Source organism: Diachasma alloeum, unplaced genomic scaffold (genome assembly GCF_001412515.2).
Source record: "Diachasma alloeum isolate Michigan unplaced genomic scaffold, Dall2.0 Dall_scaffold_01463, whole genome shotgun sequence".
NCBI lineage: Eukaryota > Metazoa > Arthropoda > Insecta > Hymenoptera > Braconidae > Diachasma > Diachasma alloeum.
The window spans coordinates 19619-42010 of NW_021681560.1; the positions used below are offsets into that span (position 1 = coordinate 19619).

At 34.6% G+C, this 22392-nt stretch overlaps 2 protein-coding genes across 2 annotated transcripts; both read right to left on the reverse strand.

The window, feature by feature from the left end:
- Positions 1 to 1495: 1495 nt before the first annotated feature.
- LOC107046518 (band 7 protein AAEL010189-like) lies at positions 1496 to 11101 on the reverse strand. Its single transcript, XM_015269138.1, has 7 exons — positions 11051 to 11101; positions 9495 to 9621; positions 3224 to 3333; positions 3069 to 3141; positions 2886 to 2968; positions 1647 to 1850; positions 1496 to 1528 (listed from the first exon to the last, which is right to left on the reverse strand). Exons 2-7 carry the CDS (start codon positions 9586 to 9588, stop codon positions 1496 to 1498), a joined length of 597 nt encoding a protein of 198 aa, XP_015124624.1. The 5' UTR covers positions 9589 to 9621; positions 11051 to 11101.
- Positions 11102 to 12424: 1323 nt separating this feature from the next.
- LOC107046520 (UDP-glucuronosyltransferase 2B30) lies at positions 12425 to 19117 on the reverse strand. Its single transcript, XM_015269141.1, has 3 exons — positions 17706 to 19117; positions 16674 to 16893; positions 12425 to 13204 (listed from the first exon to the last, which is right to left on the reverse strand). Exons 1-3 carry the CDS (start codon positions 18817 to 18819, stop codon positions 12907 to 12909), a joined length of 1632 nt encoding a protein of 543 aa, XP_015124627.1. The 5' UTR covers positions 18820 to 19117; the 3' UTR covers positions 12425 to 12906.
- Between the last annotated feature and the right edge of the window lie 3275 nt (positions 19118 to 22392).

A 22392-nucleotide genomic window follows, 5' to 3' on the forward strand; every position in this document is an offset into this window, starting at 1 on the left:
GTTGGCCCACGAGGATATTCTCCATATTTTGGTGGATTGCCAGTTTTACTCGCCTCTGCGAAGCCACTATCTCCCGAGATTCCTCTGGGACGTCAATACCCGAACGTTATCAGGCCTGTCTGCTTTCCTGAACTCAAACGATGTGAGATCCATCCGTATTCTGTGCTGCTACTTCAAGAAGTGTTTCCAGCTCAGGGCTGCCGAGTTCAATGACTAAGCCATGCTGATGCCAACTGACTTCTTATTTTATTTCCACATCATTATTCTTGAGAAATCTGCTCTGCGAATTGTACATTACATCAAGCCGGTGTTGATTTGTGCTGCTGTAACCGCTGATAGAAAACTCGTTTCTGATTTTTGTATCTATTGATATTGGTTTTTTGGATTATTATTATCATTACGCTTATTACTCATCTACATATATCTCTTACTCTTATTTCTTTTGTATAATGGGATCCCCCTGCTAAGTGATACCATGTATCAATTGCAGTTAAATAAATTAAACTAAAATTAAAATAATAATTCAATTGAAATAAATCACTACAGTTAAAAAAAACGTGATCTATTGCCGATATATCTTCGAGAGATTATATATATATGATTCATGGGCCCTGTAGTGAGTGGTATCTTGTGAATGGGAAATCGGAATCGAAAGATTCCTCTAACAATTATAAGACGAAGACTAATTATAAGACAAAACTATGGAGATTATATATTCAGATCCACTTCATTGATAATCAACCGCGTGAAATTGTGATGATAAATTATGCAATTACATCTGAAAACTATATAAACTATTATGTACATATTAATCTAATGATTAATTTCTTCAACAATGGGATTGAAAATGCAGACACTAAGTGCCGAGCGCGCGAAGCGCTATTTATAATGCTAGTCCCATATTTATACCAATTGACCAAATGCATACTCTTTGTGTACATACGTATGTGCACAAAAAAGAGAATATTTGAAATTGGGATCCATTCGATAGCCTACTACCAATGACATTGGTACACATGAAAATGGAAGAAAGAAAAGTATGTGGAAAGTAACAGTCATATGTAATCTGTCAAAGGCCATCTGTCCGCTGCTTGTATCGTGAAGATTTATAAAGATAAATTCCGAAAAATCTGCACATACATACGGATATATACACACATTTTCTAAAAACATCACGCAGCAAAAAACCAATGTCTGAATTTCACAAACCTTTTGTAGACATTTTCCAGATACTAGAAAAGTCTGAATACAATGATAATGTGTCTGAATTTCAGACGAGCAGGTGCCCAAACATCTTAAGTCATGGCATTCAGACAAATTTTGATTTTATTCAGACGTTTTTTAGTGTCTGAAAAATGTGTACAAAAGGTGTGTGAAATTCAGACATGTTTTTGCTGTGCATATCGTCACGTTTCATGACATTCTAAATCATTTCCAAGTAAAATTAGATGATCAAAATGGACGATTCCAAAGCCTCCATTCGGAAGCATAAAGGTCATAAGACATTTTCTGTGCAGAGTTTTATGAGCTACAACAAAAGTTTTTTTAAACTTTCTTGTAAGTCTATTGATTCCTCAGATATTGGCAAGATAATGCAACAATTTCGATATTATCAATTTTATTACCTCTATCACATAATTAATTACCTGCATATTTCCGGAAATCGTTTCACGCTCGCTCAATATTTCGTGCAGTGGCCTTGTTCCCATTGTATTTCGTAAAGTTGTTTGGGCGAGTAACCGAGTACTGTGATGAGCATTTTCCACGTTTGCAATCGATATTGTTGCATTATTAACCCGGTAATACACAACTGCATCGACTGATACTGTGACACTGTCTTTGGTTAAAACCTGAAGTTCATAATTTATTATTTAGGTTTTTTTAACTTGGATGTCAAGTCATTGGGCATAATTTTCATAGGGCATTGGTCATTAGGCAAGTATTTTGTGGTATTTTTCATGCATTGGTGGTGGATTGAGTGAATGATGAATGATATTGTAGAGTTATGAATTGGTGGGGATGAGCTTATGGTATTGGACAATAAAAAAAATCCAGAAAATTCATGCAAAAATTCTGGAACTTTGCATGATCGAAATCGAAATTTTGCCTACATCATTTTGCAAATCTCTCTAGAATTAAGAGATTTAGAACAAAATATGATAATAGTACATTACGTCTTCAGGCGATAAAAGTATTATCTGGCGAATGTGACTTTATACGCCGAGCCGACAGCGAGGATTATAATCACATTCGTCAGATAATACTTTTATCGCCGTGTGACATACAATACTTTGACATTCGTGCCCAGTGACATAAAACCTTTTTTATGGAGAATTTCATGAGCTAAAAAATGTGTGTGACATTTTTCTCTAAATCCAGTAATTTTAGAGATATCTGTATGTATAGGCCACATGACATTTTTCAAGTCTGCAATGCATTGCCATTATACCCCAACTATTTTCCATACCATTATGTTCATGAACAGATTTCAAACGACTTTTTTATAGCCCAATTCACGGACTTCAACAAAATTTGTTTGACATTTTTCGAAAAACGCAATAATTAATAGGAAACATATACAGAATAATCCATGTAAAAATTAATAATCACTTTTTTTCTTATGTTAAAGTTTAAAATAGATTAAGATTATTTCGCAAGGATTTCTGATATGATAATCCGAAAAAAAATAAAAAAACTGAATGAGAAAAAACCGTAGTTTCGGAAATATTTGCAAAATAGAGAACAAGAACAACTATTCTAAGTTGAGACTTACAAACATCCCTTAATTACCATAATCCACCAGTTAGTAATTAATGATAATGCAAATTTCGACATTGCCAAGTAGGATAATATAACTTTAGTGATGGTTAGATAATGTAATATACCTCTTGCGGTGGAACGTCATAGGTACGTGTACGTAAATCGACACGTGCATAGCAATCAATGCAGGGCAGGATGAAGAAAATCCCTGGAATAATAATAGTCGGGAGTATTAATGATTGTCCTTGATTCAGCCAGATGGACTTACAGAACTAATTCTTGACTTTTTTTCGTCTTATCTAACTTGCCTGGGCCTTTCGCACCGCCTGATAGCAATCTTCCTAGTCGGAAAATCACTGCTCTCTCGTATTCTTGGACAACCTGAGAACAAAAAATGTTTTTTCATCAAGAAAAAATGTTAATTCAATTGTTCGAGGGCGTGAAAATTAGTTTAGAAAATTACCTTGAAGCAGACGAATAAGGAAAATGGCATTGTCATCACCACAAGCACCCAGGACAATACAACGAGCACATTTCCGCACCCTGATTCATCAGCAGGAGTTGAATCTTCCGCTAATGATAATGAAAATAAATTCTCCTTACACTTTGACAAAATTACTCTTCGAATTCCAAATAAATGACTAGAAATTTTTAACGACGAATAATTTATATCAAATTATACGCATGTTTTCAGTGACAAATCACTTTATTCCTGGAATATTTCATGAAATTGCATTTTTCAGATTCATGTCACAATGGGAATTATTGACAATTATGAAAATTCAGAAAATTATTGTTTAGAATTTTCAAGACATTGAAATATTTTGGTCAGGATGCTGAAAAAAAAAATTTCTGGCGAATATGAGTTTGCAATCCGAGCCAAAGCCAAGGTTTGCAATCATATGAGTTGGAAATTTTTTTTAGGCCGTGTGACGAATAATATTTGTTGTTATAACGACTAGAAGCAATGATTCAGGGGCATCCGTGAAGCGCTGCCATACGACCGGAATGGCAAAAATTCGATTAAATATTTTACTCCATTTCCAGAATGACTTTGGCAATGCAATTTTCATTCAAATATAAAAATAAGATGTATCTCCCACGAAAATCAATGAAAATACATACATTAAAATATGATTAATTGTATGACATGAAAAACTCCATTTTTGATCTCAAATTTTCGAGAAATTTGAGAAGTGAGTAAAAAATTTCATGAATAAATTCATTTTTAGGGAATACCACGGTGAAATTTAGAAGTCTTCGCTCGGCTTTAAGAGCCATTGGACGACTTGTTGTATTAGTTCAGTCAATTTAGACTTTGAGGCGGAAATAAAATTTCTGTCGAAACAATAAATACTGGGGTATTCAGAAAATTGTGCCGATTAACATATGAAAAAATGCATTTCTGAGAATGACCGCAAATATAGTTAATAAATTGACAACAATTGGAAATTCACCTCTCAGTGCCTCTAACAATGACGGTTTCAGTTTAACTTAACAAATCGAGGGAAAAAAAAACAATTTCATTGAAAATTGAATTGAAAAATTTAAAGAATTTTTTTCACTGTAACATGTGGAATTGATAAAAATTTTCCATTTTCATGGAGAATAGAAGACTGAGAAATTGATTGAATCGTGAATTACATTAGAGGAATCAAGGAATTTATTAAATAATGAAATCAATTGTTGTAACACATCGTGGAGATAATTGAAAATTATTGTAATGCATTGACAAAAGTTTTAAACTACCAGAGTGGTGGATTTAAACGAATCATTAAAGTTGTAATATAATTATTACAGTGATAATTCCTCGATTAATTAATGAGGGATAATATTATACTAGCCTTTAATTACAGCGACAATTGAATTTAGGAATATCCTAGCATCTTCTACAGTTTGTTACAGATCGCCCTACAAACTGAAATATTTTCAATGATTAAATTTACCAATTAAGTTACGTGAGAAAAACTTTTAAAAAATCGTGAATATTCAGCCTTATTCCAATTACATGTTGCACAGAATTATTATTTTGAACATTCCTCGTTCATAAATAAATGATTGAAAGTGTTTAAACTTTCAGAAAGCTGTATTTTTTAGGCATGAAGTCAATTTCTGGTAAAATTCTAAATATGAATATATTTGTTACGATTCTGAACAAATGAGTTGTATGGTAAAAAATTTATTGTTCATAAATTATTTATAGAAAATACTAAAATTATCAATAATTGCAATTTTGTAAGTATTTCATCCATCTTCTTCCAAAGATGGACTTTCTAATTATTTTCCAGATTTTTACAATGTCTTTTAACAGTTCAATATCGAGATTCAAACTCAGACCTACAAAGTTTAAATAATAAAATTATTGCAAAATATCCGAAAATAAAAGCTCTGATGTTCGACTGCAAAAGTAGAAAAATATTTGACTGGAGAAAAAATAGCTAAAGTACTGAGATATCCTTAATGATCGAGATACGCGGTAGCGTATCGGCCAAGAAAAAGTTTTGACTCTGCAGAAAACTGGCCGAACGCTGCCGTGTATCTATACACGAAGCAACTATCTACGTCCGACATATATCCATTTAATAAAATACAAATGTGACAAGGTACATGAAAAATAATCTTAGTTACATGATATAAATCGACCACCAGCTTCTCATTGATATAATTATTTTTTTTATTCCAATCAATATTGAAAAAATTACGTGCATAGCAACGGGATCACATGCACATTGTCGTATTTCACATTATCTCCTATCATTTTTTTGTTACGGAGTTGGTAGCACTGCAATACAGCCAAGGAGGGAGCCCGGGAATTTACAAATGGAATTTGGTGCATGAACGATAAATTTCACAGATATTTCTCAATTGAGTTTCGTGCTTAAATAAATTCTGGAAGAAGCAAATTGAGTCGAAAAATCTGCAATCAGTAATTGAAAGTCGGTGGAAATGATGACTGTGAAGTACAATTATTTGTTTTGCTTCGATTGTTAATTGGAAAGACGATCTATCTTGTGCAAAATGAATGAGGCGAATTGAATTGGAAATAACAAAATTTATAGGATATCAAAACAATTCCTTGCTTATTTTGAAATTTTTTTTGAAATCTCTCTAAAAAAAACAAAAAAAATGTTTTTGTATAAAAACAGTGCCAAGAAAAAGTTTGGGTTGGTTCTTACTGGGAAGTAGAAATTTTTGAAAAATACAAAGAAATGAAAAAGAGAGCCAAGTCAGCAATGTCGAATGAACGAATATAGTGCACAATCAGATTTCTAGAAGAAAAATAGTTTCAAATCGAATAAGGATTTTTAAAAAATTCTTCATGAAACAAAACATTACTAGAAGGAGGACCAACGTTCTTGGCACGGAGTTTTTCAACTCACTGTTTAGTATCAAGCTAATCCGCCATCTTTTGATCCGCGCCAAGGACGTTGGTCCTTCTTCTAGTAATTTTTTATTTCATGAAGAATTTTTTTAAAATCCTTATTCGATTTGAAACTATTTTTCTTCTAGAAATCTGATTGTGCACTATATTCGTTCATTCGACATTGCTGACTTGGCTCTCTTTTTCATTTCTTTGTATTTTTCAAAAATTTCTACTTCCCAGTAAGAACCAACCCAAACTTTTTCTTGGCACTGTTTTTATACAAAAACATTTTTTTTGTTTTTTTTAGAGAGATTTCAAAAAAAATTTCAAAATAAGCAAGGAATTGTNGCATTTGTTTTTGTTTTTTTACAGTAAAGTCTCCCAAAGTTCACCCCAGCGTAGCTCAAGTAGAGTGAGAGGTTATGGGCACACGGGGTACGAAAAACATGCGGGAAAAGAGACTGTTTACTGCGCATTTACCCAAGCAAAGGGATACACACATATCACTCACGCACGTTTGGGGTGCTGAGAGTAAGGGAACACTCTCCCCGCAATCGCCGATCGTAGTGAAGTTGGAAAGTAGAAAAGTTAGGAAGACTCTACTGTACTCCTAATTCATATTTTGCAATAGAATTTAGGAGCTTAATTAGATTTCCATTTTTCGATTGACATTAATAGGAAACTAATTCAGACACAAGGCATTTTGAAATCTTCTAGGAATATATGATGCATACTCTGGAATAAATAAACATTTTCAGTTTGTTTAATTCCATTTTCAATGAACGTTGATTGCTAAATATTCATTATTTTTCCAAATTTTTCTCACGTAACTTAATTGACAAATTTGATCATTGAAAATATTTAAATGTATACTGCGATCTGTACCAAACTGTAAAAGATACTAGGATGTTCTTCAATTCAATTTTCGCTGCAATGAAAGACTAGCATAATATTATCCTTTATAAATTGATCGAAGAATGATCACTGCAACCATTAATATTATAACCTTAATTATTCGTTCAAATCCACCACTGCGGTAATTCAAAACATGTGTCAATGCATTACAATAATTTTTAATTACCTCCATGATGTGTTACAACAATTGATTTCATTATTTACTAGATTACTTGATTCCTCTAATGTAATTCTCGATTCAATTAATTTCTCAGCCTTCTATTCCCCATGAACATTTTTAAATTTTTATTAATTCTGTCATTATTTCTTTTCTTAATTTTTATTAATTCCACATGTTATAATGTAAAAAACATTTATAAATTTGATTTTGAATGAAAAATGATTGTTAAATCGATCATGTGTTGAGCGTATAAAGCGGGCGCTCGTATGAATTTAGTGCATAGCGCGCGCATAAATTTAGATGGCATGCGTATTAATGAGGGGGAGCAAACAGTCATCTCACCGTCTGGAGTGATTGGCGATGAGAAAAACTTTAACAATTAATTGCATAAAAAATAGAACGTGTGCAACATAGCTTTCCACATCAATTTCGTAGATCACTGTTTCCGCTACAAATTGGTATTTTTCTTCCCCCGGTTCGTTGAGTTAAACTGAAACTGTCATTGGTAGAGGCATTGAAAGGTGAATTTTCAATTGCTCCTTGCACCACAGTTGTCATCCGATTTCAACTTTTCATTTCTTCCGAATGGAACCATTGCAATCGTTCGATTTTCACGTTCTCTAATTTTGATTGGAATTGATGTAATGGTCTGAAATGTAAAAATACGAAGTTTGGCGACCATGTCAGTATGTGACCACGTCCACCGCCACCTCCCCGGTGTTCAATTTTTTGAAACTTGAGAAATTAGGTGGATAAAGTAATTCCAACAAGTCTGAAATTTTGTCAGATTATAGGTCCTAATGAGGACCTAATTCTGCGCAAAATTTCAGTTTGATTGATCTAATAGTTTGATCTAATAGTTTTGATAAAAAGCGATTCATTTTTAAATCATTTTTCGCAAATATCTTCAAAACTACGCAACGGATTTCATTTTCTTTTTTTCAAAACATTCGTTTGGGGGCCTTCTATCTAAATCGAGGCGGCAGTAATCATCTAAAATTTATACTGCTAGTTGGTGTTGTGAAGTTATAAACTTTTGTAATATTGCAGACCATTCGGATGCCCGCCAGAATCAACGCATTGATGGCGAAAATAAATAATATATCAATCAGTGACATGCTCACTATCACATGGCGCGCTTTTATATGCTTGCTGTCCCCTGCTTATTTTTAAATCTTCGTTATACTCCAACGAACAAACCCAATTATCCGTTTTACTTGATATGAGGTATTTCATGTCAAATGAGTGAACGCTTCCCTCACCCTCTTGGAAATTGATCCCATTTTTTTCTTTGATTGGGTGACTAGAAAAACTATCTTTCAATTTTTTTCTGATTTTTTAACAGCTTATTTGAAAGATATGATTTTTTCTTTTTTTTCTTTTTTTTCAATAACTCCAGTTCTATTCCTCGGATTTTTATTTATGACACGTCAAAATTTTAAATTTTTCGAAATGAAAAACTTGAATTTCCAAGATTATGTAACGTTTTATTTTAAACAAGTATTTTGAGCCGTCATACAAGTTTCGTCCCAAAATGGCGTTGACCTCGATTATAAACAGTATGACGTGAATTGAAATATACATTTATATGTTACACATTGTTTGATACATAATCGAAATCGTTTTGGGATATTTTGTCCAAATTCGCGGAATTTCGAGAAGAACAAAATAAAACAGATCCAGGACAAAACCCAACTTGTATGATGGCTGAACATACTTGTTCTGATTATAAGAGTTACTGAAAATAAGATAAGGAAAATAAAAGGTGACATAATTTTGAAACTTGAAGTTTTTCAATTTTTTTTTAAATTCGGTATTATGAGCACCTAGGAATTGAAAAAAATTACCCAAAATCTTTTGACAGATGGTAGAAAATGAAAAATTTTGAGCTATCATAAATTAAAAGCGACTGAATAGAACCCGAGTTATTGATAAGCAAAGAAAAAACAAAGAAAAAATGATCTCCGAAATGGGCTGTCAAATCTCAAAAAAATTGACAGATAGTTTTCCTAGCCCCCAAATCGTAGAAAGAATCGAGATCCATTTCCAAAAGGGTAAGGGTTAACAGTTAACTCATTTGGCATGGAATACCTTATATAATCGATCTTTTATGCACGAGAAATTTCACTCCAATCGCCTGCGACTTTCAAAACTCATTGTAATCTCCCCTGAAATTGATGACAATGAAAATTCACGGGCTGCTATTATTTGAATTTGTAAAAATAAAAAATCTGACACTGTATATTTCTCTGAAGATATTTGAAGATTGATGATGACACTAATCTCTCCACTTACCTCCAATAATCCGCTTTCGAATGTCATCAGGTCGTGTGTTTATTTGTACAGTGGTCGTTCCCCCATTACTCATATTTGTCATGGGAAGCGACATTTCCGGATCAATTCGTGCGTCGAAATGCGCCACCTAATATTTTTTCAGTAGAAAAATTCTGTAGTTTATCGATCTTTAAAATTGCAGAGTAAAAACAAGGATGATGCGAGTTTTCTAGAAGCTCTTTTCTAGATAGTAAGAGCAAGTAAGACTTAATCAATACACTAAACTCATAATTTCCTTAAGCACGTAGAATATGAGAAAATGCATAAATTATTTCACAGGCAAAAAAATTGGTATATGGAATAAATATTCAACAGATAAAAATCAATCATTACTCTAAAACAGACCAATCCAATTTTAACTAAATTCAAATATTTTACCCCACCTCTAATTGCCCAATTCAATTGAACTTTCAAGTACTCAAACCCTACAATTCTCAACAGTATGAACGCCTCCCTTTAAGCACTGAAATATTTCCACAAAAAAACCAACAGCAGTAATCGTTCCAGTATTACTTATATTCATCATAGTAAGCAACGTTTTTTTGAATCCATTCTCTATCAATTTTTAAAATTGCAGAAAACAAGCTCCGTACGAGTTTTTAGAAAGAAAAAGAAAGTGAAAACCAATCAATACACACCAAACGCATAAAACAATATACATAATTAAACTCATAATGTTTCCAAGGATACAGAACGTGAAACAAATTCCAATATAAAATGAATGAATAAATAAGTAATTATAATGAATGAATAAATGAATAAATAAATGAATAAAATGGATGAATATAAAATGAAAACACTTCGAATATAAAGCGAATATCCGACCGGTAGGAAATGACTAATGACTCCCAAACGAATCAATCCAACTCCAACTAAATTCAAATGCTTGACCCCATGTCTAATTACCCAATTCAACTGAACTTTCAAACGCTTAAATCCTAGAATCTCCAACAGCATGGATTCCTCCCTCAAATCCACCGAAATTTCCCCAAAAAAAGATTCCACATTGATAGAGTGGTTTACCGAATTCTAAAAATACAAAGTGAAAACAAGCTAGATATGATTTTTCCATTACAAAAAAAAGAAAACAAGTGGAACCCAATCAATTCAACAAATTCATAATTTTTCTAAGAATGTAAAACAAACAAACCTGAATCAATCATTCTCGAAACAATAATAATAGATGCAAAATTAGTATTCAATGGATAGAAATCACTCACAAATATGAGAAACTCTTTTGAAAGCACTGATTGCTCCAAAACGAATGAATCAAACTCCCGCCGAATTCAAATTAAACTTGATCGCAACCCCAGTTGCGCAATTCAAAGTAACTTTCAAACGTTTAAACCCCAGAATCGCCAATCACACCAATCTCTCCCCCAATATGATCGAATTTTCTGCGCAAAAAGACCCGAAACCTCTCCAAAACTCACCTAATCAAACCCTCAATAATCCAAGCCCGCAACAATAAATAAATCCTCAAAATCTATGAAAACCCAGGAGCAAAATAGACATACCTTGCCGATACCGATGACCACTGGTGTATGAGGACGTTGCCACGACGACAGGTGGTGGGACAGTGAAGTGAGGCTTTAGTTAAGCAGCAGCGGCAGCTACATAATCGGAAAACAACCCCTCTTCATAATGTATGGAACATGATAATCTCAGTTCATCATGAACGAGCCTCACGGAAATTCCTATAAATACTCCCTAAACCATTGAATAAAATATGGACCTAAAATATATGTCACAAATGTTTATAGAATTAAGCTACTCCAGGAAGTTGGTGCTGATCAGTACGCGCATGACTAGCTGAAAAACAATAAAAGAGTATCCACTTTCTTCAGCTTTATCGACTGCTGAAAGATATAAATAACTTGGTTCTCCATACAATATTAATGAAGGTGCGCCCTTCGCTCTATATTCCCCATATCGTGTCATGGTTTCTATGACTGCCCTAGGTTGCTTCCTATTTGTGAATATTGAAGAATTACTATCGTGACCTTCGACAAGGTCGAGGAGCCGTTGGATTTCCGATAAGTCGAGGGCACATCATGTTAATTATATATTAGATTTGAAATACTGATCATCAACATATGGAAGGAACTGTCTTCCTGATTTTTCTAAACTTATTTTTGGGTGACGAATACTATTCGCATCATAAATTAAATTGACTCCATCAATATCAGACAATGCACGACTAGAAGGTTCTTCACGTTAAAATATTTCTTCGTCATTAATACCAAACGCTCTAGATTGAAATTATCTTAAACATTTCTTAATTTAAAACAAGCCAGATGTTTAGAGGGATAGTAGAGAAATAAATTCACAACATCCATGAAATTATCATAGTGCGACGTGTCGCTAAATATTCTAGCTTCATCATGCTATTGGCGTAATCAACGTATGGTCAACGCTAACAAAAGTGCCGGAGAATCCATTCGCAGTAAAAATAGTACATTAGAGTACAAAGGCATAAATTTCGTTTTCAACGAATGTGAGTACAGACCTCGCTTTCGGCTGGGCCTGTAAACTTCACATTCGTTAAAAACGAAATTTGTGCCCTTGTACTGGAATTAATTAATTTAATTCAATTTTCATATTTTACGTCCGAGTGATCTATAATATTTTATGTCACACCGTGCAGAAGACGAGTTTGAAGCACGCTGCGCGAAGTGCAGAACAAGTGAGATTGGTAGTGAGATTAGAAGTGCTACACAAGTGAGATTGCCAGCTGCTCTTTTGAGGCGATAATTGCCATGTTCACGTATGATGTTTCCAGTCCACCAGACAGTAGTCTGACAGTGCTGCCATGGGACGATCGTGCCAACCGTCCTGAAGTACCTTTGCATACTTCATTTATCTAAGAAGGAGGGAAGTATAGATTTTTTTCGTCAGCACAGAACAAAAATTTATTAAATTTTTACACGAAATAATTCCATTTTTCTTCTAGATTCGAGAAAGATCAGTTATTAACTTGTTTTCTTATTAAATATCAGACATATCCAATGTTGTTAAATCGTTGTTGTTGTATAAAAATTATGTTCATCATTTAGAGAAAATTAATTAAAACACATCAATCTACTAGATTCTATCAATCTTATGGCTTACTTTTAGAAGATTTTCTCTATTTCCTCTATTGTGAAAGCACGGATCCTCTCAAATTTCTTTTTTCAATGGATTGGCGATGAAAAATGGATTTCTATTCATCTCTAAAGCTCTCCAAATTATCTCATCAACATTAGGGAGTGAATGGCTATTTATAGGCTCTTCATGATGAAATATATATTCATCGTCAATAAAAAACGCCCAAGATTTGAATTGTTCTTTGAAGAATTTGTTAATTTGGTGCAGAAATCGAAAAGTCTAGAATTCAGTTGTGTTTCTTCGAAAAATCACTCTGGAAATTCTGCAACGAGGTGAATATTTTCCTAATTATCACATTCACTATCTTGTAGAATACCAAAATTACGATGAGGATAATGAGGAGTAGGAAGACAATTACATCCAAGAGCTCTAACTGATACCAAGTGAGATCAGCAGCTGCTGTTTTGAGGTAATAATTGCCATGTCCACGTGCGACGTATTCCGACCACCAGATAGATGTCTCCAGTGCTGACATGGGACGTTCGTGCCAAGCTTTCTGAAGTGCCTTTGCATTCTTTTTGTATCTGAGAAGGAGAAAAGGAATTTCTCGAATCTAATTCTATTCATGAGCACAGAAAAAAAATCCATCAATTTTGGTCCGAGCTAATATTATTTTTTGCATCCCAATGGAAGCATTGCAATACTTAGATTTTCACTTTCTCTAATTTTGATTGAAAGTACTGTAGAATGGCCTGAAATATAAAAATACGAAGTTTGGTGACCATGTCTGCATGCGACCACGTCCACCACCACCTCCCCGGTGGTAAATTTTTAGAAGATTGAGTAATCAAGTGGCTAAAGTAATTCCAACAAATCTGAAATTTTGTCAGATTATAGATCCTAATAAGGACTAGCTTTGTGCAAAATTTAATTTCACGTTTCAATTTTTTTTAGCTTTGTGCGATTCATTTTTAAATGGTTTACCGCAAATATCTTCAAAGCAATTGGACCGATTTCGATTTTTTTAGAAAACGTTCGTTTCGATGCCTTGTGTCAAAATCAATCAAAACATATACACCAGTTCGTACAAAGTTTGTAAGATATTTCCGTTTTTCTGTTTTTCCATTAAAAAAAAAGGTAAACACTCTAGCTTATGCAAAAATTGAGATATCAACTTGAAATTTTCCCAAAATCTTCTTATCATGATAAGAATGTTTCGTGTTGAAGATGGGCTTAATCGCATTAGTAGTTTCGGAGATATTCGACTTTTTCTGAAAATCTTTTACGTGGTATATCTTCAAAACTACGCAACCGCTTTCACTTTTTATCAAAACATTCGTTTCGATGCCTTCTGTCTAAATCAATCAGAACATATATACCAGTATATATACCAGTTGAAACAAAGTTTGCGCGATATTCCTGTTTTTCCATTTTTCATAAAAAAAAAATTGTAAACACTCTGGCTTGTGCAAAAATTGGGATATTAACTTGCAATTAGGACAGAATATATGTATACCCGCTCATACAAAGTATTCGAAACAGTGGAATTTTGATAGCAACCATGGGCTTGGAGTCAAGTGCATGGGAATTCAAGAATACAGACGAGACTTCTAAATAAATCTAAAGGTCTTCAACGTCATGTAATAGAATATCTATATTGCCGATTGTACTGAATCACGGAAAATAAATTTTCGAAATCAATATACTAATAAGTTATGGGTTGCAATACGTATTGGTCGGATGAATTGATGACTACCAGATTATTGAAGTGGACTATCGAAAATCTATATTGATAGAGAATGTGAATTGAGAATGCAAAACGTTATGTGTTGTATTGAGTGAAATTGTTGATGCATAAATGTGAAATATTTTTGAATAATTCCTTTCGACGATACGGGAAATTTGAGTATGGACACCTGAATCGAATATACTTAAGGAAGTACCTATGGATGCACGATACAAGAAATAATTTCATTAACTTTCCTACGCTAAGAAAATCAATAATATTATGAATTCTCTAAGTTGAATTATTACATCAATTACAATGGTTCAGAAAGTGTATCAATAAACGAAGCGTTGCGCTAAAAAAAATGCTAAAATACTGTGCATGCAAAGAATTTTTATAACAAAATTCGTACCAATCTCCAGACATACTGACAGAAGCTACCAACAGCATGAATTTTCGATTACAAAATGATGTGAAGGGAGCCATAAAAGAAGGCCGAAATGGATCGTAGCAAAGGGAAGGAATTTATCTATTCGATAAGTCGAATAATATATATTATTTACACGATTCCTAATGATAAGCTAAAAATTTTCCGATGATGTGCGCTTTTCCAAAATGGGATGTTTTCAAGTAGGAAAGTGTTTCAATTAGACATGTTATCGTGAACATGTTAAGAATCTTTTGTCATCTCATTAATTGACATACTGAAATTGAAAACGATTGATTTTGCATGCGTCCAAAATAAAAGCATCCAAACATCTGACAGTTGAAATTTAATGGTGATCGAAAATTGATTTGTCCTAAAATTCGGTCGGTTCCTTGGCAAGGGAGGGGGTTCTCATCAGTAAAACAGGTATTAGCATGAATCAAGTTTCATAAGTCAAAGTTTTTGCACGAAGGAACCTTCGTTTTCTTGCTCATTCGTCTCTTGCAGAATGTAATTTGAAATACTAGACATTCCTAGATATAACTGGCGTATATTGACATGGTCGTGAATGAATGAATGATAGAATGTATGTTAACGATGAACAAAACGGTTATATTAGCTTTTGTACCCATTAATAATTTATAAGATATGTAAACCGTTGGAAAATTATTCATATTTCCATTCCATAGTACAAAAGATTTTTTATGAAAAATAGACAATGACAATTCGTAATTAGTATCATGAAAGTTATGTCGCTTCGTGCATAAGGTCTAATCATTCTGTTCCAACATCATGAAATGCCAATTCCTTAGATCGAATGGTATAACATTCGAAATGATTGCAAATAATTACTTCTCATCATCTCTTGCGAGGACCATGTGATAGAATGAATTATTGGAAGGAAACCTCAATCGTATGAAACTCTATGGACAAAAATATGTTTTTAACTGAATTACAAGTATCATGAAGTGTATGAGTGCGTTTTTTTATGATTTACTTCTTTATGCATGGCTCATCGTAACGAGAATAACCTGATGGAGTTAGATTGAATATAAAATGTTTCAAAAAATTCACTCCAGTAGTATCCTCAACAGACATCCTTTGTCAATTTGAATAGTCTAATAATATGCAGTGAATTACAAAATGCAGAGAACAAAGATCGGCTGTAGAAAAGAAAGTAACTAGGAAAATTAATTTAATTCATCGACTGAAAAACATTCTTTTTAGCATGTATGCTTAAAGATGAATGCAGATTCATCTACACGACACATTCAATTTTTGGAATGTAGAGACTTCTGTATGAATGACGGTCTTCTGTAAAGATGACGGTCTTGAGTGAATGTAGGGACTTCTGTAAGAATGACGGTCTTCTGTAATTCGGAGAGTTGTAAATTTTAATGAATGGATACACTTGATCCGAAACCCACCCATGAAGGTGGCAGTAACCACCTGAAATTTTTGCTGCTAGTTAGTGTTGCGCAGCTATCAACTTTTGTAATATTTCAGACCATTCGAAAGCCCGCCATCAATATATTGATGGCGAAAAAAATCAGACATCATCCAGTGACATGCTCACTGTTTCATGGCGCGCTGTCATATGCTCTCTGTTTCCTGCTTATTTTTCAAAATCATAGAAATATCATTTGTTTTTCCTCTAAATATCAAGCGGATCCAATGGTAAATCTTTGTTTTAAAAAAATAGTGTGCGTTATTCAGGGAGAATTAATTTAAACACATCAATATTCTAGATTCTATCAATCTTATTTTCTACTTTAAGGAAATTTTTTTCTTTGCGGACGTAAAGATACTTGGCGATGAAAAAATAATTTCCATGCATTTCTAAAGATATCCAACCTTTCTCATTATCGTTATCAATCCACGAAGTCAAACCTAAACTCACCTTTGATCATTGAATATCTTGTCAATGGCAGCTTTCAAACTTTCCGCATCCAAATTATTCCACTCGAGAACTAGTGCCACACCTCGACTCCTAGCCGCTGCAGCATTATTAAATTGGTCTCCATACATGGGAACAATCACCATGGGAACCCCAGCGCTGACACTCTCACTCACACCGAGGAGACCCCCATGGGCGAGATAACATTTCACATTGGGATGGCCTGGAACAGAATCACAGATAAAAGCTTAAGAGTAATACTTTTTGTTACCAACGTTTTTGGTATCTCAGGAGTCGTTTACCCCAAGATATCTTTCTCGAGACACATATTTTTCTCAACAGTAGGACGAAATTTATACGGGACATATACCGTCAGAGATATAAATAAGAATGAGCTTCCTTAGGATGTATTCTAGACGAAAAATAGTAATGAATTTGGAAAGAATTTGTTCATTAACTGATGAGAGCAGATAAATCCTACAATCCCATTTTTATCGTGTTGGAGATGAGTGAATTAGACCTATTTATCATGTCGAAACACTGACTAGAGAATTATTATCACTTCACATGCTTTATTTTTTACTATATCTCAAGAAAAATATTTACCATGTGTTATTATTTGGAGCAGCGATAGAAATCCTATCATAATCTTTTTTTTTTCAAGGCCTTTTGAGGCCCTTTTCGGGTCTCATTTTGGCACCCTATCGAACCCTACGTGAGCGGCTGTGGATTCTACACTGTACCGCATTCGCACTCCTATAGAACGTAGGAGAAGCATGGGAAATCACAAAAAACCTTTGCCGGTACAAACGGTTACTCTATTAGCAACCTCCCGCTCGCCGGAGCCTTCCGTTGAAAAATTCGTTTCCACGGGGAATCGAACTCGCAACCTTTCGCACACTAGATTTGCGTCTAGCCCACTCGGCTACCGACATCGGTTCCTATCATAATCACAGTTACTTATCACAGATATTAAAAATCAATCTCTTCACTTCCATATCTCATATTTCAAATCGTTCATTCTACTCAACTCACCAAGGATAGCGGCTTGAGGTACCCACTTCTTAATCATAACATTCTCCGGTTTTCCTGGTAGATCCTCATCCTCCCATTTCCAAATAACCTTCCATGGAATGCTCCTAAGGGCCTTGACAATCTCCCTCAGAGTCTCCTCGCCCATCGAACTGGCCTTGATCATGGATCCCCAGCTGAAGAAAACCACCCCCTCCTTGGCGTCATCCAGAAACCTCTGAATATCTCCCGGCAATGACTGCTGCTTTTCAGAAATATGGAGACCCCCCACCTCCACAACACTCGGTAAATTCGGCTTCGACCCTTGCAAAGAATAATGCATATTCACCAGAATCACTGACATATTCTTGGCGAGATCCCCAAGTGGTGGGACATTAGGTCCGAATGACTTTTCCACAATCTTCTGCATTGGACGATTGTAAAACACCTCATAACCTAAGTTGAAAATCTTGCGAATAACGTAATTGCCGACCCTCTCCATAAAATTCATTTTCGGCCCGAATCCCAGCAATACAGTTGGCACATAACTCGGATTATGTTCGTTGGAGAGTCTCGCATTGGCCCAGGGGAATAATACGTGGGAGGATAAACCGATGAATGGCGCCTTGAACCTATGAACAAAACCGAGGAAGCAATCGCTGTTGAATACTTCCGTAATAATGAGATCGAACTTGGCATTGGACTTTATGAGTTTCTGTACATCTCGATTCGCCAAATTCTTTTGGCAGTGTTCCAACCCCCAGTGACGTAGCAGCATGAATTCTCTGTAGACGGTAAGGATTGAGTGCTTTATTTTCTTCAAGTCGACGATCTCTAAGAAGACCCCTTCCGGACCAGTCAGATCGATGTCTTTGTAATTTGGCAGGGCTGATGATGAGTTGGTTCTAGGAAAGTAGGAGACGACTGTGAGATCATGGCCACGATTGGCTAGCTCCTCTAAAAGGGGTTTGAAGACGTCAAAATGACTCTTTCCGGGGTGGGAAAAAACCCCAAGGATCTTCAGCTTCTTATTTTTTCGTTCTGCTCCTGATGATGATGATAATGATGATGATGGAACAACTGTTGTCAGCAGTAGAAAGTGAATTAAATACAGACAAATCTTCTCCCTCGTCTTCATTATTCACTTCACTATTATTTTATACTAATAATAGACGCATGCGTCACTTTCACTAAATTCGCCTAGATTGAAATTCAGTTAGCCACTTCCACGATCGCCTTACGCACTCGCTCAACGATTTCCAAATGAATTATATTAACCAACGGGTATGATGGCCTCGACACTGTTGAGGATTGCACAATCCACTTTTGGCCCCACTACCTCCGACGGGTTGGAAGAATCGTTACGGATTAGTTATTCCTAGGCGCTTGCTTCGAAACATTGTTCTACTGTTTATGTACTTTAACGTTGTTACAGTCTTATGAACTCGACTTGTTGCTCTAGAGTTGCTGAAGTTTGTGATGAGAGGGAAAAGGGTGACTAACTACGCGGAAATTTAATCCCTGAGGATCAATGTGTTAATTTGGCAGCAACACGAGAAACGATTATGTTGGTCTGCAATAATAGTTAGGAAATATTATAATATATTATAATATAATATAATATAATAGGAAATATTCACTAGGCGAAAATTCAACCTCCAAAGTTTAATGTGTTAATTTGTCAGCAATACGAAAAACGATTATGTTCGTCTGTGACGTTAATTGAAATAACTTTTGTGAGTTATTCTACTTTTGTGCTCTTTTCTCCAAATTCGCTCTTGAAATTCGTTCATGTTGAAAGAATTCTTGTCATAATAGGTCGATTCTTCTGCTTTGACGATTTGCATTTCTACTTTGACGATTTGTTTTGATGAATTTCGTAATTTTGGTAAACTTCGTTAACGAAGGCGAGAAAATGTCAATTTTTACATGTCTAGTATCTGCATACGAAATACGGTATTCTTCAGGTGACGGTTGCTTTTTAATAACTGCGGTCAAAGTGTGCAGTAATTTTGCAGTACAAATGTTGAAGAAGACTCAACGTGTTTGTGATAGCAAATATGAATTACAGATTACATTTTAAATGTCTGTTGATATCTTCCGACCGTGAATCGACTGAAAAGAAGTGAGATAAACTAGAAACTCCGAAACATTTTTTGCGTTGCGTAAGTGGATGATATAGCGAGAGATATCGGAATGTATGTAGTTTTTTTTACTCAATCTCGTAAGTTTTTTACACCAGATCATATGTGGAGGCGGCGGAAGCCGGCAGATAGTCGGGGTTTCCTATCCTCGACATACAAGTCAAGTTCAATGAGCTAATTTTAGAATTCATGTAAAGTAGGAGCGATAGCGTGAATACTGGAGTTACATTGTGCGAGTTTAAAGATTAATTCTTCATTCCTTGATTATCGGTTAACTTGGGGTTTGTGTTGTTGTAGATATACAACATATGATTTTTAGAGAAATAACATGTATGAAAAAAATTGCTTATAATGGTCATAGAGGAATTATTCTAGAGGATTATCAAACTTTATTTGACAAAAAACTATTTTTTCCAGCTATTTTGGAATCACAACTTATTGCTACAGAGATTAACACTTAATGATAAATATCGTTAGTTGTAAGTGTCGGGGATTAAGGAATTTCCCATGCTCCCTCCCCCTTTTTTCTAGGAAGGACTGCCCCTTTCCCCCCTCGGCGACATACCTTTTAAAGGGGATGTTGGCGCGTTGGGGGGCCCCGGGGTGGAGGGTACAAAAAAAGTTGATCCCCAAGGGTTACGGGAAGTGGGTGGTGGGAGAAAAATAGGTAGTGGTAATAAGAAATAACTCTATAATGTACAATTTATAGGATTACGTGAATCATTTAATCAGGAATTATTGTTATGGTGTAGGATACATAATTTTCTTAACTATGAAAGATAATACTGTTGATCATTATTATTATTATTCAAATTGAAGCAAAGTTCTCGACCGTTCATTTTTAATTGTTGGAAGTGGTTTTGGGTCATATTTCGGTCACTAGCAGTCAAAATGATCACAAAAAGTTCTTAGCACATTGCACGACTTTTCGAACGCTCAAGGCGCTCCTCCTTAGGTGCATGTTTTATTCAACTAATTAAATCAATCAGGAAACATGATGAGTATCCATTGTGTACAAAGAAATACGAGAAAACATCGATCACCATAACGTGTTTTCATGTTAACTGATACATCTGAGTTTATCAGTAAACATGAAACTGATAAAACTGAGAAAACTGAAATAATAATAATATGTGTTATTATTTTTTTTACACTCGTAAATGAGATTGCTGAACGATCCTCGAGAGTTCCGACTTCACCTCAAAGACCGCCAAACAAGCTAATCGAATGCAAACTTTTCCTCGTTCTACACTAATGCTCCCTCTAATCAGAGGGTGAGCACTTTCTTAATAATCCGTTAGTCACGCTATGAGCGCCGCACCGGAGTTTGCGATTTTTACCTCCGAATGGAACGTTTGAAATCGTCCGATTTACACATTCTCTAATTTTCATTGAAAATGATGCAGAATGGTCTGATGTAAAAATACGAAGTTTGGCGACCATGTCTGTATGTGAATATATCCACCGCCACATTCCTGATGGTCAATTTTTAGAAAATTGAGTAATTAAGTGGCTAAAATAATTCAAAAAAAATTTAAATTTTGTCAGATTTTATGTCTTAATGAGGACTAACTGTGCACAATTTCAGCCCGATCGGTCAAGTAGTTTTTGAGATGAAGCGATTCGTTTTTAAATCATTTTTCACGAATATCTTTAGAATTATTGGACCGATTTAGATTTTTTTTTCAGAATATTCGCCGCGATGTCGTCTATCTAGATCAACAAAAACATATATACCCGTCCATATAAATTTTTTGAGATATTTTCCCTTTTCTGTTTTTTCAAAAATCGAGACATCAACTTAAAATTTGGACAGAATCTTCCTCCTGTGATAAAAAAGGTTCGTATTGGGGCATTCCATGTCAATTCGACCGGTTTAAACCCTGACCGTCTCAGATTCATTTCATTTTTTTTTCATGATTCTACTGGATGAAAACTCCGCCCTGATTTTTTTTTCAGATTTTTTAAATCAATTCTTCAATTTTTTATCGATTTTTGAAGTAGATTAACGAAAGCCCCATTTTAAAAATCTGAAAAAATTCACAAAAATTTTATGCTACCAAAAAGTTGTTTCCAGCTATTTTTTAGAGTGGAAATAGGAATAGTGACCCTATTTCTGTACGCGCTAGGAAACAAATTATATTTTATCTACGGAATTTACGTTAACGGAAGTGCTGAATCCGAATCCGACGTCGATTTTTACAAATTGTGATCAGGTCTATCTATGTATAACATTTTTATTGTATAATCGATCATATCATGGAAGCGGTAGCAGATGGAGAAAACAATTTCAACTCTAGATGTTTGTTATATAAAAATACACATTTTTTATCATATAACTTTTTCTCGTAACTGCGATAGATAATTAGTTATCATGGATGGGAGAGAAATGGGCACCACGTTAACATTTGCGCGAATGTTGGGGCGCTCCGATGCGTTTATTGGCAAACTCGATCGAGATAGAGGAGAATTGAATTCCGCAAGATGAAATTCATATATTTTTCCATATATACAAATTTTTTTGTCATTGAGCACAGTGAATACCGCAAATCTATTTCCATGGACTT

Bases quoted from the DNA above. Each gene is read 5' to 3' on its own strand.
- LOC107046518 (XM_015269138.1), bottom strand. From the start codon at position 9,588: ATGTCGCTTCCCATGACAAATATGAGTAATGGGGGAACGACCACTGTA. The intron at 3,142-3,223 runs GTAATTTTCTAA...TTTTGTTCTCAG, and splicing joins CCTTATTCGTCTGCTTCAAG to GTTGTCCAAGAATACGAGAG. The intron at 2,969-3,068 runs GCAAGTTAGATA...TTATTATTCCAG, and splicing joins AGGCGGTGCGAAAGGCCCAG to GGATTTTCTTCATCCTGCCC.
- LOC107046520 (XM_015269141.1), bottom strand. From the start codon at position 18,819: ATGAAGACGAGGGAGAAGATTTGTCTGTATTTAATTCACTTTCTACTG. The intron at 16,894-17,705 runs GTGAGTTGAGTA...ATTCTGTTCCAG, and splicing joins ACCTCAAGCCGCTATCCTTG to GCCATCCCAATGTGAAATGT. The intron at 13,205-16,673 runs GTGAGTTTAGGT...TCTCCTTCTCAG, and splicing joins AAGATATTCAATGATCAAAG to ATACAAAAAGAATGCAAAGG.